The 16,726-nt window shown below is 36.6% G+C and overlaps 1 protein-coding gene across 2 annotated transcripts in view; it reads left to right on the top strand.

Annotated features, from left to right (window-relative positions):
- The window catches only part of LOC127620994 (proprotein convertase subtilisin/kexin type 5-like), a 50,593-nt gene continuing 33,867 nt past the window's right edge, over positions 1-16,726 (top strand). For both annotated transcript variants that reach the window (XM_052094389.1, XM_052094388.1), the window contains exons 1-5: positions 1-502; positions 5,495-5,599; positions 6,440-6,583; positions 9,623-9,766; positions 12,644-12,720. In XM_052094389.1, coding sequence (XP_051950349.1) covers positions 332-502; positions 5,495-5,599; positions 6,440-6,583; positions 9,623-9,766; positions 12,644-12,720 — 641 coding nt within the window. In that variant the 5' untranslated portion in view covers positions 1-331. The remainder of the gene's footprint in view (positions 503-5,494; positions 5,600-6,439; positions 6,584-9,622; positions 9,767-12,643; positions 12,721-16,726) is intronic.

Here is a 16,726-nt window from a genome sequence, read left to right as displayed (position 1 = left end):
GAGGCGCTATAGCCATATCTCCACTTTACAAAAAAACGGGAGAAGTAACGGGGCACTGTCTAGAGAGAACAAATCAAGCCCAAGCTGTGCAAACAGTCTCTTCTCTTAGTCTCTCCGCGGCGTCGGTGTGAATGCGGCCGATGCACGGCAGGCTGAAGCGTTTGGAGGCTCGTGTCCAGTTGAAATCCTCCGCTCTCCCCCTCTCTCGAGTATATGTGGAGCTCAAGCGACACTTCTATGAGAATCCCCGCTGAACGGCGAGACGAAGTTTGCTTGTTATCTTATACCGGGGGTGCTGGGGCGAGTCGAGGCGAGAGAGAGAGGGTGAAAGATGGTTTTGAACAGCCTCTCGTGCGTCCTGGCTTGGATCTGCTTGGCTTGTATCTCGTCTTCTCCGTGCAAAGCTCGGATTTACACCAACCACTGGGCTGTTCGGATACCCGGCGGACCCGAGCAAGCTGAACAGATCGCCAGTAAATATGGATATAGAAACCTGGGCCAGGTACGTGTGTCCCGCACAAACGAGAACACAACTAAACTTGTTTGGAAGGATTTACGATGATTTATTTGATTGTGTTTTTGCATCTAGAGGTCTTTTCCCTATGTTCAAGTGTTTGTTATCATCACTTTGATTGAAGTTCAAACGTCAAGGTTGAAAGCGCATGAGCTTCTCTCAAAGTTTCATAAGAGTGTGTTGTGATTGTCCAGACCCTCCAACTTCTGTTGTTAAGCCCTTTAATCTTCATTGAGTTGTCTGAAGACTTATTATTATTATTATTAGCACAGAATGTAGAAAACAACAACAACAAAAGTCTTGTTATCATAACTAATAATGAATGCTGGCAAATCAATTTGGCTGTAAAATGAGGTGTACATGTATATCATCAGTACTGAAGTCACATATGACCCTGGAACCTCTTCAGAATTTACTTGTAACATTCACTGTAACATGTCTGTGCGCTGACAATGTGTCAATGCAAAACAGGCCAAAGGTGTTATGTAACATCTTTCCTATATTTCAAATGTTCTGAGCATTAATTGCTTTCATGCCATTAAACGATACATAATACAGTGTTTTAGTTTGTCATGCCATTTTAAGTTTTATAGAAGTTACAAATTTCAGGATGAATTACCTTGTCTTCCACTGCATCTTAGTCTTAATACACCGAAGAAGAAAAAAGACTAGTGAGATGTACACAGTTTTAAGTAAATTTGAATAGCATAAAATTAAGTTAAATGTACTTAACTTCACCATGACACTGTAAACTCTAATAAATTAGCAGAACCATAAAAAATTATGTAATCAGTTTAAATCCTGCTGTAAAATCCAATTTAAACTGGTAGCTGTGTTTTGGAACCTAGTAACTGGTCCAACCTGGTCCAAAGCTTGTCATGAGCTGGTCCAAGTTGGACATGAGCTGGTCTAAGCTGGTCCTAAACTTTTCATGAGCTGGTCCAAGTTGGACATGAGCTTGTCTAAGCTGGTCATAAGCTTGTCATGAGCTGGCCCAAGCTGGTCCTTAGCTGATCGACCAGGTACCATCTACCAAAAACCAGCTTGACCACTTTGAGCTGGAATGACAAGCTGGTAGCTAATGACTAGCTTGGACCAGCTAATGACTAGCTTGGACCAGCTAATGACCAGCTAATGACCAGTTTGGACAAGCTAATGAGCAGATTGTACCAGCTAGAAACCAGCTACAATGTTCCAAAACACAGCTACCAGTTTAAGCTGGATTTTCCAGTAGGGAAGTTATTGTTTATGTTAATAAATAAGTTCACGTTAGCAGAACTGTCAGATTTTGATTTTGTACTACTCATGTGTGTTGATTGAAATATTAAATAAGCTAACTCATACAATTTGAATGCACAACTTAAAATTCACGTCAATCTCAATTTAATTACTTCAAGTTGAGGAAAGCTAGTACTAGCTGGAATGAGCTAGTACAGTGAACACAGGTGTTCTGAATAGAAGTCCCCTGCCCCGTTTCAGTTCAATTAAAATTCCTGTATATTTAAAGTTACAAATTCATTTAACTCAAAACAATAAAACAATTCAGGTTACTTAAAACTTGTCAGTTTTGTCAACACAAAAGAAAGAGAATGTTCTACATACATAACATTTTTCAGAACATGTCACATTTTTAATGTTTAATCACGTACCACACGACATACTGATGCCTTCCACTGAGATGCTCAGTACATGCTATGTAGTTTATTAGACAACATAACTATCCATTACAGGTCATAGGCAAAGATATTGGCCTGTGTACGCAGACACATGGTTGTGCACTTGTACACTTGGTGCACAATACGTGATTTATGTTTTTATCATGAACAGGTAGTTTTGAGTAGAAAATGCACTTCAAATGTCACAATATAAGAAGTTACCAAACGTTACAACAAAATCAACAATAAAAACCATGCAAGGGCATTAATTATTCAATCCCGGTGCACGCTGGGAACACCAGCTTCGAAAGTTAAGTAAAATGTACTTATTTTATTTGCCAGTGAAATGTAGTTAAATTAGCGAATAAAAGTGACAAGGTTTTCTTCTTTAGTATTGATACATTATGACGCATTGTTAACAAACCGTCATAAATAATATGTACTATAGTATACATTTTTACAAGTTTGAATTGAGTACAAATGTAGAATTTACTTAATATTTTCTGCTGTATTTACCTTACTACAAAATATTGTTTTGTTCAGTGTGGGAGCAAAAGAGCTCAGAGATCATAGTTTTCATTAATTAGGGATAGCGGAGCACTTTGCTGGTAAAAGATGCTGTGATATTAAATAAATAATAGGTAATGTAAATCATGTGTACGTTTATGGTGGAGCCTTAAACTTTACACTGGACTGGATCAAGCCCATGTGTCAGAGATTTTACTGCAGCCAGGTTCATACACTGATTTCACAATGTGTTATCTTATCATACGTCTGTTCTTACAGAACAGAAAGCTAAAAGGATTCTTCTCAGGTTTCTTCTCAACCACAAGTGTGTCATATCCAATGAAACTAATAATAAACCCTACTGAACTTTGCAACTTCTCAAACTCATGTCCTCCTGTGGGAATCTGCTGTTGGGCTCATGGTCTTTACTCAGGCATGAAATTATAAAAATGGAATGTGAGATAGCTTACTTAGGAACCAGTTAAGTGTTTCTGTTTACAAAGGAAGGCATTAGATGCTCTTAATTGGAGGAAAGAACTAGGAATCCAGTTTATAAGTGTTCTCTACAGTACATGGGGTTATGCTATTGAGTAGTTGCTAGAAACCGTGCAAACTAATGTGCTGTTCATAACCCACTTTGACTTTGTCGGTGAACTGATTAGGCTTATCTTTGGCTTCAAGAGTCATTGTTTTTTATGGCAGGCTTATGTTTCCCTATGGAGTACAGTAGTCTATGGAGAATGTGTCATGGCTGCCCGGTGTTATTGCACTTGTCAAGTGAATCTGTTGTGTGGAAAGTAATACAGCCTCTAGAGTAACCAATCTTCCAGTCAGTGAGATCTTAAATGATTAATTAATTAAATGTGCCCATTTCGACATGCCTGTGGTCCGTGTTTTATTTATACCAATATCATTATACTAAGACGTAACTGCTATGTTTTACTTTTTTATTGTCATTATGTAGGACGTCACAGTTCGTAATGCAGTAACAAGTCGATTTTTGTTACGCAATCTTTTGGTTTTAGAGATCGACCAGTATTGTTTTTTTTATGACCGATACTGATTATTTTTATGTTTAAGCATCAGATACTTTTTACCATTGTATGTCTTCAACTAAATCACTAACTAGTCTCTGAAGTTAAGATGCCTGATTTAAGAGACCAATACAGCACATTGTCAACAAATTAATAATTTTGCCTAACCTATTTTACTGACAATATAACTTGTCCAAGCTTCTTCCTTAGTGATCGACCAATATGGAGCAGGATATATATATATAATATATGTACTATGTATATGGATATAATATCGCACCTAGTAAATGACATGTACATGAAATTGCTAAAAAACTAAATAAACATAGTTAAACATATTGAATGAATTTCACTCAAATCTGTGAAGAATTTTATTTTTTAAATAAATTAATATTTTGGTGTGTTTTAGATTGTAGATAGCAGTTTCTCCTGTTTAGTCATTCTTCATTACATGGAGAAATTGTTAAAAAGGAAGATGGAAATGATAACAGTGCACATATTAATCCAGTAACCACAAACGTTTGTGCGCATTAGCAATCACATTTTCTCACAAAAACGCCTAATATAAAAATAATAGTGCTGTTTTATTCACGATTAATCTCGTAATTCACCTCAAATCACCTTTAATAACAGATTTTGGAAATGCAAAATTTGACCCTATATGTACTACTTTTTCAGTCAAAATGCATTTTTTTCCATCTTAGGAAAGAAAAAAAACAAAACAATATTTGGTAATATAATGGTTAATTAACATTTTCCAAACAAAACCTTCTACAGTATAAAGATAGAAATGCACAAAAAATAGCACCAATTCAAGTAACATTAAATGATTCCCTGAGCCTAAGTGGGAGTTTGTCTAATTGAAAGAACTAGTCCCCACATAGGTTGCATTGTTATTGCAATGGTCATTAAATCTCTTAAGCGATCATCATTGACAATATTAATCTGCCGGTAGACTGTGGCTATCCATGTTGGTACAGCAATCATGAAGCTGCATTCATGATTTGCGTCAGAGCATCAACGGCAGCTTCAAACGCCACTTTGAACCCTACACTTACACAAATGCGTCTCATACGCCTCATTCTGCGTTTTGGTGATGGTTAAGACTTGTTGTGCTTCTGTGGTAATTAAAATGTACCTTACATAGGTTCCATCCTGGCTTTTTTGTACGTCATATAGCATTAAAAGTTCCTTTCTCCATCATTTTATGACTGACACACACACCACAAACATTCAGAACAGTACATTCCTGTAAGTGTAATGACTCCGGGTGGACACATTACAAAGGTTCTGCCCTCCCAAGAAGTGTTTATACTGGTTAACGTTATATTAAAGGTAAATGTGTTAATCGCGTTTAAGAAAAATGAACACGCTAAACTTTGTTTTTATGTATCGGTGTAACGCGTTAACACGTTAACACGGACGGCACTAAAAAAATAAATAAATAATGATAATAGCTAATAATAATATTTTAAATAAAATGTATCAGTTGACCACTACTCTTCACTAATTAATGTAACTTCAAATTTACGGTCATTTGAAATTTAATGCTTTACACAATTAGTCTTCCTATATTTGAGGTCATCTTTGTTTTGTTCCATGTCTAATTTTATTGGTAATCCTGATATTAAAGAACCAGTCATCAGTTTAAAATATCAAAACGAGTACTTGTCTGTCACTAGTTGTTTTTTTATGTGTTCTGAACAGCAAAGTGTAGTTTTTTTGTTGTTGTTCTGTTTGCTTTGTAATACAGGACATTACAGTTGTGTGTGTTGTTCCTGTAGATTGGTGATCTGAAGGACTACTACCATTTCTTCCACAGCCGTACGATAAAAAGGTCGACGCTTTCCAGCAGAGGCACACACAGCTTCATCTCCATGGAGCCAAAGGTCAGGCTTTTCACTATGACAACCCCACACCTGTGTTCTATGGTCTATATGGACTCCTGACTTCTTACTCATCAATGAATAGAATTGAAAACAACTGTTGCACAATGCAAAGCAAGTAGATAGCTCATATACAGCACTTGCAACTTGTGACCTATAGGTTCTGTATTCTGGAATAGTCTTGGGTTATGTTATCGCATTGGATTTCCTGTACACAATAGTGTGCATGCAAACGTTTTACTGAGCTGTTCTGTGTTCAGTTAAGAACATAAAAACAAATGAAAAAAGACAATTCTTATGATTTACTTGCATTCAAGTCTAACATGTTCTATATAGTTGACATTGCTTACAAGGATGAATCTCACAAAGCTGGTCAAGAGGACGTCTAGGACATGGTATTCTCAAATCAAAAGGAAAAAATAAGAAATTATATTCTGCATAAAGAATATAATGTCTTGAGTGCAAAAGACATTATAGTCATGACAATTAAGCATGTTTTCTCCAAAATAATCATTAATTAATCATTATTTAAATTGTGAATTATGTAAACATCCTAGTAGTATTTGCTCTACTGCCTTTATGGAGATTTTAATAAAATAAAAAAAAACAGGTTATTTTCATTACTTTATTACTGAATCATCATTGAGAATGAGAATTACAAACAAAAACATAACAACAGGTTACAGTAATGAAAATCGGTGTGCATAATTGCCATGAAAATGATGTCACAGGGCAATTTTCTAGCCATTATTTGTCTAGTTAGAGAAAAGCTACAGAGATTAAGGTGTTAAGTGTCTGTCATTCAGCCAGGGGAGGTTACTAAATAATTTCTCTCTCTTTTAGGTGGAGTGGGTCCAACAACAGGTAGTGAAGAGGAGAACAAAGCGAGATTATAAACCCTCATATCCTGGTCCAGTACAGTCCAGTATGGCCCAATCCAACTCCATTTACTTCAATGATGCTAAATGGAGCAGTATGTGGTACATAGTGAGTATACCAAATTAACAGCTTTTAAATGTATTTAATTAATTGCAAACACTGGGAAAGACTTGATCATTTAAATATTTACTGCACTTCCTGCATGGAAAACAAATTTTTTGCTAGGTATTATAGTGAGAATCAAACCACTATAAAGCATGGCAATATCCTTGTTAAAGGCAACATCAATTCAAAATTTGAATTTCATAACCATTTGAAATCACATGAATTCAAAATTTCAAACCATTAAAAAATGTATAACATGGCAATCTCTGCACAAATATCTCTTTGATGTTATCTAACTACCTTTTCCTGTTGAAGCTGCTGGCATTTTGGTTTTTATATGGCATCACAAAGGTCAAGTGAGAGTTAGAGCTTTCATAATTAATTCTGAGTTTCTAACTTGTAATTTTGAGTTAAGAAAGATGTGAACTGTTTAAACATGTCGAAGACTTGTAATTATGGTGATTCCGGTATGATGCGACCACAGCATATTTTTAGCTGTTTTCTGTTTTAATCATAATTGTGTGACATTATGGATGTTAAAGGGATAGTTCACTCAATAATCAAAGTTTGGTTATCATTTACTCCCTCCTTATGGTGTTCCAAACGTACTTTTTTGCGGACCACAAAAGGAGAAATTCTGTATTGCAAAGAAGATAGAAAGTCACACAGGTTTGGAATGACTTAAGAGCGAATAAATAAAGACAGAATTTTCATTATAATTTGGATGCAAATGCTGTTTCATGTCTTTTAATTAAGAGTGAAACCAAGTTTCAGAACGATTGGCAACAAATTAAGCATTTAAATGAGATTATGTCTTTTCATGAAAACGTAATACCAGGTAGCAAAATGTTTGTGTTTTAACTAAAACATTAGCCCTACTAATTTGTCAGCTTGAATCTTGCTCAAGGAAGTATGAAAACTCAGAAAAAGACTAAAAAAGAGGAATGCCTGTCACACCAGATTAACCAAGTTTATACATGTGTACGCCACCCACAGAGATACATTTGTAGCGTCTTCTCTAACATACTGTCTAGTGGAGACATTTTCTGTGAGGTAATTGTAAAAACAGGCTCTTGTTTTCATAGCTGTCATGTTTCTCGCCGCATGAGAGTCAATGGCACGAATGTGAAGACATCCTTGCTTTTCAATGACTGACATGGAAAACAAACTTCAAATGTGCCAAAAAGTACAAAAGATTGCACTTTGGCTAGATTGAAACCTTGAGTCATGACGCACATTATTTATATAAAAATTTTCAAGGGAAATTGTTCGAATAACGTCTGTTGTCACATCACTCTTTCTTTGGATGACTTCGTTCACTCACTTGCCTTTCCTGTACAATGCGATTGTTCTCTAATGAGTTGTTACAGCTCTGTCAATGGTTAATATGGCTCAGATAACATCAATACTTTGACCGGAATGCATCCATTTGGCTCGGGTTTTCCTTGTTGACCTGGGAGTTGTACTTTGGGAGCAAATAAACTTGACTTTCCAGGATAGGGCCTAATTCCAATTTAGAGAGAAGTTCACCACATGGAACCACACACAGACGCTTATTATATACCTTTGAGTGGCAGAGTCGTGCGAGATGAAGGAAGTTGTACATTTTTGGGACAACCAAATTAATTTTAATTAAAACAACACAGAGGTGTGGCCTAGTGGTTATTACATGTGCTCCAGATACATTGAGTAATGGCACTCGCGTTCGAATCCCGACACATGTTGTGTGTCAATCTCATTCTGTTGCTTGGAGAAGCACCCATCCCATTAAAGTAAATGTTTTTTAATGGTAATTTTTTTTAGATATACAAATATTTAGAGGTCATGACTTGAGGAATCAAATTTTCATTGATCTTTTGACATATAAGAGGTCATTGTACTATGAAAACATACTGTAAATTGGGGTGTAGATTCCCTGTTGGGGGGAGGTTACCCACAAATCAAAGTAAACCCCCCCATTAATATACCATGATCAATGGAAACATGGGTAAATGCTTCACACTGCAACCCCCCCCCCCATGTCAAGCCAAATCTATGCCCTTGACTGTAAGTTACACAACTAAAAACTTCCTCCTCAATGCAAAAAGAGCATTTGTTGAAACCAAGCTGCCAAAACACCTCGTTCTCTACTTCCTCAACATTGTGATGTCACACTGTTGCATCTGACCACCTCCACAACAACACATCAATACCTACTTTACCTTATTTTTGTAGCCCCACCCAGTAGCTGTGAACAGTGAGATGGCAATGATAAGAGCTGGTCAGTCAAGAGCAGAGAGTTATAAGTGTGGTGTCAAGATTTAAAGGAGAAGCAGCACCAAAACCAAGCGTTTCCAACAGAGTGCCTTTACTAATATTATAACTGAACCTTAAGGAACATATTAAATAAAAGATGAAATTGTTTTGTAAAGATTTTTTTGACTACCGGTCAAAAGTTTAGGTTCAGAAGTTCACTTATTTTTTATTTTTTTTCAAATTTTAGAATAATAGTAAAGTCATCTAAAATATGTAATAACATAAATGGAAATGGGAATAATAACATAAATTGGAATTATGTTGTGACTAAAAATCCAAAATAAATAAAAACTGTTATATTTTATCATTTTCAAAATAGTCACCTTCTGCCTAGAATTCGCAGACATGTATTCTTGACATTTTCTTAACCATCTTCATGAGGTATCACCCTGGAATGCCTTTTAAACAGTATTAAAGGAGTTCCCATCCATATGTTGGGCACTTATTAGCTGCTATCCTTTATTATTTGGTCAAAGTCATCCATTTAATGTATTTCTTTAAATACAATTTTAGTTTTGTAATGAAATCAATTAATATGTTGGCGCAATTATATTTTTGTCTACTAAACTCATTTGAAACATTTAAGTATATGCCTTCATATCAAAAGATTTTAAGATCATGAGAAACATTTCAGTCAAGTGACCCCAAACTTTTGAACAGCAGTGTATGTGACTTGTTTGTTGCTTAAAAGACTTGTTATTATTTGTTCCAGTTGTCTCATTTCCTCCTCATCTGCATGTCTTGCAGCACTGTAATGATAACATCCATAACTGTCAGTCTGATATGAATATCGTTGGTGCGTGGAAGAGAGGCTACACGGGTAAGGATGTGGTGGTCACCATTCTGGATGATGGGATTGAGAGAAATCACCCAGACCTCATACAGAACTATGTAAGTGTGTCTGTGTTTGCGTGTATGCCTGAATTCGTAATAGTATGCAGTAAGCAGGATGCTAGTATCCCGTGCAGTATACAGAGTATTCAGAAAGTATTCAGACCACTTCATTTAATTTTTTTTTTTATGTTGCAGCCTTGAGCTTAAATGCTTAATTATTTTTTCCACATCAATCTACACTCCATACCACATAATGACAAAGCAAAAAACAGATTTTTGATAACACTGTGATATTTCAGTTTTTTCTTTTTAATACATTTGCATTGACATTAGTATTCAGACCCTTTGCTATGACACTTGAAATTTAGCTCAGATGCATCCCATTTCTATGGATAATCTTTGAGATGGTTCTACACTTTGATTGGAGTACATATGTGGCAAATGCAATTAATTGGACATGATTTGGAAAGGCACACACATCTGTCTATATAATGTCTCACAGCTGAAAATGCATTTCAGAGCAAAAACTAAGCCATGAGGTCAAAGGAACTACTTGGAGAGCTCAGAGACAGGATTATGTCGATGCACAGATCTGGGGAAGGCTTAAAAAATGCATTAAGGGTTCCCAAGAGCACAGTAGCCTCAATAATTCTTAATAGGAAGAAGTTTGGAACAACCAGGACTCTTCCTAGAGCTGGTCACCTGGCCAAATGAGCAATCGTGAGAGAAGGGTCTTGGTAAGATGGGTGACCAAGAAACCAATGGTCACTTTGGTTGAGCTCTAGAGATCATGTGTGGAGATGGGAGAATCTTAGAGATGGACAACCATCACTGCAACCCCCCACCAATCTCGGCTTTATGGCAGAGTGGCTTGACGGAAGCCTCTCTTCAGGGCGAACACATAAAGCACCTAAAGGACTCTCAGACGGTGATTCACTGGTCTGATGAAATGAAGATTGAACTGTATTCCAAGCGTAATGTCTGGAGGAAACTAGGCACTGCTCATCTCCTGTGCAATACCATCCCAACGGTGAAGAGTGGTGGTGGTAACATCATGCTGTGGGGGTGTATTTCAGCAGGAGGGACTGGGGGACTAGCCTGTTTGAAGAAAAGCTGAACACTGAATAATACAGAGATATCCTTAATGAAAACCTGGTCCAGAGCATTTAGGACCTCAGACTGGGCCAAAGGTTCACCTTCCAATAGGACAATGACTCTAAAAACACAGCCAAGACAACACAAGAGTTGTTTAGGGACAACTCTATGAATGTAGTAGTTCTTCTCAAATGTGATGGTTGAAGGGCTGAAAGGTGCTTTGCACCACCTACAGTACCTGGGTAAAGCTTGTTGATTAGCACAAACTATTGTTAAGGCTTGAATGGGTTAACTGCGATCATTCGCCTCACTTTTACTGTGTTACAACATAATGCCATAAACCCTGTAATTCTGGTAATTTGGTTCTCTGCTGAAAAAATGTAATCAAGTTTTAACAGAAGTAGTGCTTTTTATAAAATTACAAGCTTCACATTTCCGCCTTTTTAAACCCTCCTAAAAAGGGCCCCATTCACGTCCATTGTAAGTGCCTAATTTTGGTCCCTCCTTTTTTTCAAGAAAAATAAATCGAGGTTAGTCAACTTGAATCTTTTTTTTTTTTAAATTTTTTTATCAACATTATGCTACAAATTCTGTAGATTGAGCTTAACTTGTTTTGAACCCAAAATATTCCTTTAAGCAAAAACCATTTGAAACGCATTGATTTTTGGTTATTATATGCATTATAGGGAATATACCGTAGTACGTCATCCTGGTACTCCATCCATGTATACAACAAACTAGCATTTTCCACACTGTGTACATTCTGCATACTGCAGATTTAGTATGGTTGTACACTATAGAGCACAACAGTGATCGCCCACTTTTTCAGCCGTCTGGGTTCCTGAAGTATTTTTCCCATTCATTTTAATCAAGACTTTTAATAAAATCCTTCATAAAAGAGTTGTAAGCCATGAACCAAACCAACCAGCTCCGAAGAGAATCACAAAATCACAAACTTTGTTTTGAGGTTGAAAAATATTTGAAAATCAGACATTAAGACAAGGGTGTACTTACCGTCTTTCATGAGGGCACGGACTACAATCCCATGAAACATTGCAAATTATGTAATTTAATAAAAAAACTATGGGATTATAAAAAAACTATTGATTTTAGGTTGTTGTTTCTATCAATATATTTTACGTTTATAGCAGAATATACTGATATGTACAAATAAATAAGTAGTTTAATGGTGAAGTGAGACCGACTCAAGTCACTCACAGTGCCTCATGGGAGTTTGCGGGCGCTCCGAGACATGTTACGTTGGCCATGGTTCTCTGATTGGTGTAACCTTTTCTGCTGTACCATGGGTAATGTAGTTGTTTACCATGAATTCCGCTTTCAAACACTATTTTTAAACAAAGTTGAAATGATGCAGACGGATGGCTTCAATGGAAGCATATACCATTGGTGAACAACCTTGTAGCTTGCGGTAGGTCTGTCTTTAAAAGTTATCATTAAAATTAATTTGCCTATGGGATAAATTAATGGGATTTTTACTTCTGGAACCAGACAGTTGCACTCTTTTCCGAACAAAGCCTCTGTGTGGTTTTGATTGGTCAAACTCACTAAGCCTGTTTGTTTTGATGTCTCTGAGTTTATATAAGATTGGATTGGAAGTATTTGTCCAATTTACTCCAAAAAGGTAATTCACATATAAAAGTCCATAAATGCTGTACTTTGGCATTTCAAAAAGAAAATGCAAATAGCTGTAAGGCACTTATGACTGATTAAACTGCACTCCTCGTGTTGTGATTGGAGACATGCCCATAATGAACGGACATGTCCATGTTTGATTTTATTCTCACATCTCATTCTCTCTCTATTTTGATCTGTATTTAGGATAATGAGGCCAGTTATGATGTGAACGGTAACGACATGGATCCCATGCCCAGATATGATGCCAGTAATGAGAACAAGTAAGAGTCCATTTCATTGCATACAAACAGTATAATCAATTGTTTAGCAAATCAGGTCATTAAAATGGTGTAAAGGCTTTGTTTATACTTTTATATTGTTTTGTCTGTGGTGTGTGTGTGTGGCTTGAGTAAAGTGTTTGGTGAACGTGGCTTTTTGGGGTTTGCTTTGTGTGCATCAGAGGGTTTCTTAGGTGTATGAGTAAATATGGATCTTGGCTGACAATCCTTGTGTGCGTATTTGGCTCGTTTGTTTGGCGAAAAGGGATTTTTAAAATGAACTTTGTGTATAGGTGGATTTGTGTGCGTGTAGGTAGATTTGGGTGCTTGGTGTATTTTTAAGCGTTTGGCATGTTTGTTTGGTGGATATTGATATTTTCTGATGTATGGGTGTGTTTGCTGAGTGGGTGGAGGCCCCCATGTGTTTTTGTGGCTGCCACTCTGCCAGTGTGTGTGAGCCGGTGCCAGATGGCTCTGCAGATTTTTGGACGGTTCAGACAGAAAGCTTGGCCCCGGTTCTAGTATTCCGTGCCATTGCTGTATCTGCTGAGGGCTCCAGAGCCCTGGAATTATGAAGCTGATAGAAAACGGAGCAATCTACCGCCTCTGTTCCATTGAAGGAATAGTTCACCAAAAAATGAAAAAAATAATAAATACAAATAAATGTCTTTTATTTACTCACTTTTATAGTGTTCCAAACCAGCATAATTTAATTTCTTATGTGGAATACAAAAGGAAATATTTGAAAGAATCTTCAAGCTGCATTTTTCTATTCATTTAAATCATATATGAGTGATTCTCCTACCAAGAAAATGTCCTGGTCACACTAACAAATCATTACCCTTAATTTAATTGTAGTTTTACAATTAATTTGAATGTTTTTCATTTTAGATAAAGTCAGTAACATAATTTAGTTGGATTAGGTGAAATGATTGTACTGTAGTAGTTTTAACTCAATTTCATTAAGTTCGTCAAACAAAAAAAATAAGGATGTCTTTAAAACATTTTCTTATGTTAGTCCAACTTAATATATTTGATCATTATTATACGCCAGGTGAACAAGTTACACTGTCAGTTTAATAGCAAATGTTTATAGAGCTAAACAGCACTGGAATATCCTCAACCTAAGCACAAGTGCCATTCTTCAACACAATGTTAACCCCCAAAATTCCAGGATAACAGACACTCTTAATACCAATAAAACATAAACGAATCTCCTCCTGTTCTCATTTTGCATAAAAATGCATAAAATAACACTTAAACATTTGTTCTCCCTATAAAAGTTTAATGTTGTCCCAACTCCAATGGATGAAGTAAACTGCTATTTTACAAATTTAAATAGTTAGAAGTCGCAATGAAATCAAGTTTTGACAAAATGTTCTAGAATTTTGTTGCTTTAGTTTATTATAATTGAGTAAATTGAACAAGCAAAAACCAAATCATCAAATCAATACAAAAATATATGAAACTATATTTTGCATAAACAAAATAATGTCACAATGCAAAAAATCTAATGGTCCTACATTTAGGCTTCAGTTTCAGGACACGCAAGCACATTATCTACCCCAGTTCTCATGACTGCAACGCATCTGGATGCATCACCATTGTGCCATTTGATTTTAATGATTCTCATTACTGTATTACAGTAAAACAATATTCTGTTGTACAATGATTTTTTTCTTTCTTTTTTTTTTCTTGTTGCAGCAATGAGAATATCAGTTACAGTATCAGAAATTAAAACCTTTTCAGGTTTTGTAAGAATCACCGATACATTTACCAGAAACGGTTGAGCTTGAAAAAGACCATAAACATACAATAAAAATAGTCTGTGATGACTTATGCACAATATTTCAAGTCTACTGAATTAATACCATAGCTTTGTGCGAGAAAGAGACCAAAATGTAATTAGTTTTTGCAAGAAATTTTCTCCTTCTCAAATCTCATTCCAACTTCCACATAGTCAAATTGTCATGTCACGACAGGTCACATGGTATGCAAGAACCGATGGTGTTCAGCATCAATGATGTCAAACTAATCAAGTGTTTGGTATAATTATTATATACCTCAGGATGTAAATAAGGTGGCTCTGAAAAACTGCATTAGTTTTAACTTCTTTAGTTTTGTCACCTGAACTAAGTAAAATTGGCTGTTGATACGACAAAGGAATCAAAAGTTATGGCATTACAAAAATAATGTATCCTTCTGTCCAAAAGCCTCACAAATAAAACATGCAAAAACAACAACGAATGAGTTTCATTCTGTGCCATTTGAGTCATCAAGTCTTTGTCATGTGTTGCGCCATCTCCTGGTTGCCATATGTAATTACAGTGATTGATAACATGACTCTCTGCCCAATATATTTACATTTATGCATTTGGCAGACGCTTTTATCCAAAGCGACTTACAGTGCACTTATTACAGGGACAATCCCCCCGGAGCAACTTGGAGCCTTGCTCAAAGACACAATGGTGATGTCTGTGGGGATCGAACCAGCAACCTTTTGATTAACAGTTATGTGCTTTAGCCCACTACGTCACCACCACTCCAATATAGAGGACTATCACCATTAGTTAGAGCAATCTGAACGCAATCCGATTGTTTTAGCATCCCATGATGCTACAGCATTTCCAATGGCATCATCTAATCCAGGAAATCTAATGTGTTTGTAGCCAGATAGCAAGATGACAGATAGCCAGATGTTGTGTGCACACAGTGCTTCGGGTGGATTATGTAATGATATATGCATCTGATTACATTGTGTGTGGGCTCATTTTAAAGATAAACGCCTTGGTACGTGTAATAGTATGTGATAATTTATGTTCTGTTTCTTTTTCATCAAGTTATAAGTGAAAACGCAGCATATAAGCAACACCTGTTTACATGCATGTCAAAGACATAATTAGCCATTACTTGCTATATTTTTGTCTGTGAGCAAAACAAATATGTTGTTTGAAACCTCTCAAAGAGTAGAATACAACCAGCTTATGACACATGGCTGTTTGAAATTTGCATTTTACTCAAAGCACTTTTTCAGTTTTGTTCGTAATGCCTACATGCTTAGTAGAGCATCTAAGCTTTAAAACGATAGGCTATTATTTTGTGTTTGTCAGGACTGTAGTTATTTATATTTTGATCATTAATGTTTTTTCTCACAGGTCAGGGCCATCCAAGCTTAAAGGGTTAAGCTGACCCTTTTTTAAAGCTCTGGAACTACAAATAGTCACAGCACCAAGAATGCTCCCCAAACCCCCAAACGGAGGTCTTTGCATGAGTGCACACATGTCTGCATGTGCGTTTTGCTGCTGTGAGCAAATCTATTCCTCCCCTCTTAAATTTACACTTTCAGGAACCCCATTAGAAGGATTTCCGTGGCCTGAGGAAGAGGGGAAAGTTTGAAACAGTCACTGCTGTTGAAGTGTGATGTTGATGCCAGAAAGTGAGAGGTTTGGTTATAAATGTGCAGACACCGTGTATGTAAGATACCATCCACTTCTCGTAATGGCTTCTTCTGGCTCTGTGAGGCCTCAAGCGCATGTGAGCTGAAAGTTCAAAAGTTCTTGTGTATGGGTCTGCTCTCACTCTATAAAGGAAGTATATTGATCAGCCACAACATTAAAACCACCTGCCTAATATTGTATAGGTCCCCCTTGTGCTGCCAAATCAGCGCCAACCTGCATCTCGGAATAGTATTCTTCTCACTGCAATTGTACAGAGCGGTTATCTGAGTTACCATAGACTTTGTCAGTTTGAACCAGTCTGGCCATTCTCTGTTGACCTTTCTCATCAACAAGGCATTTCCATCTGCAGAACTGTCACTTGCTGGATGTTTTTTGTATTTGGCACCATTCAAAAGAGTAAATTCTAGAGACGGTTGTGTGTGAAAATCCCATGGAGATCTGCCTGTCACCAACAATCACCCATGCGATTATCTAATCAGCCAATCGTGTAGCAGCAGTGCAGTGCATAAAATAATGCAGATATGGTTCAAGAGCTTCAATTAATTTTCACA

The sequence above is a fragment of the Xyrauchen texanus genome, chromosome 27 (assembly GCF_025860055.1).
Source record: "Xyrauchen texanus isolate HMW12.3.18 chromosome 27, RBS_HiC_50CHRs, whole genome shotgun sequence".
NCBI classification, from domain to species: domain Eukaryota; kingdom Metazoa; phylum Chordata; class Actinopteri; order Cypriniformes; family Catostomidae; genus Xyrauchen; species Xyrauchen texanus.
The sequence above is the reverse complement of the archived record's forward strand: the minus strand, read 5'-3'. Positions and strand labels throughout refer to the sequence as shown.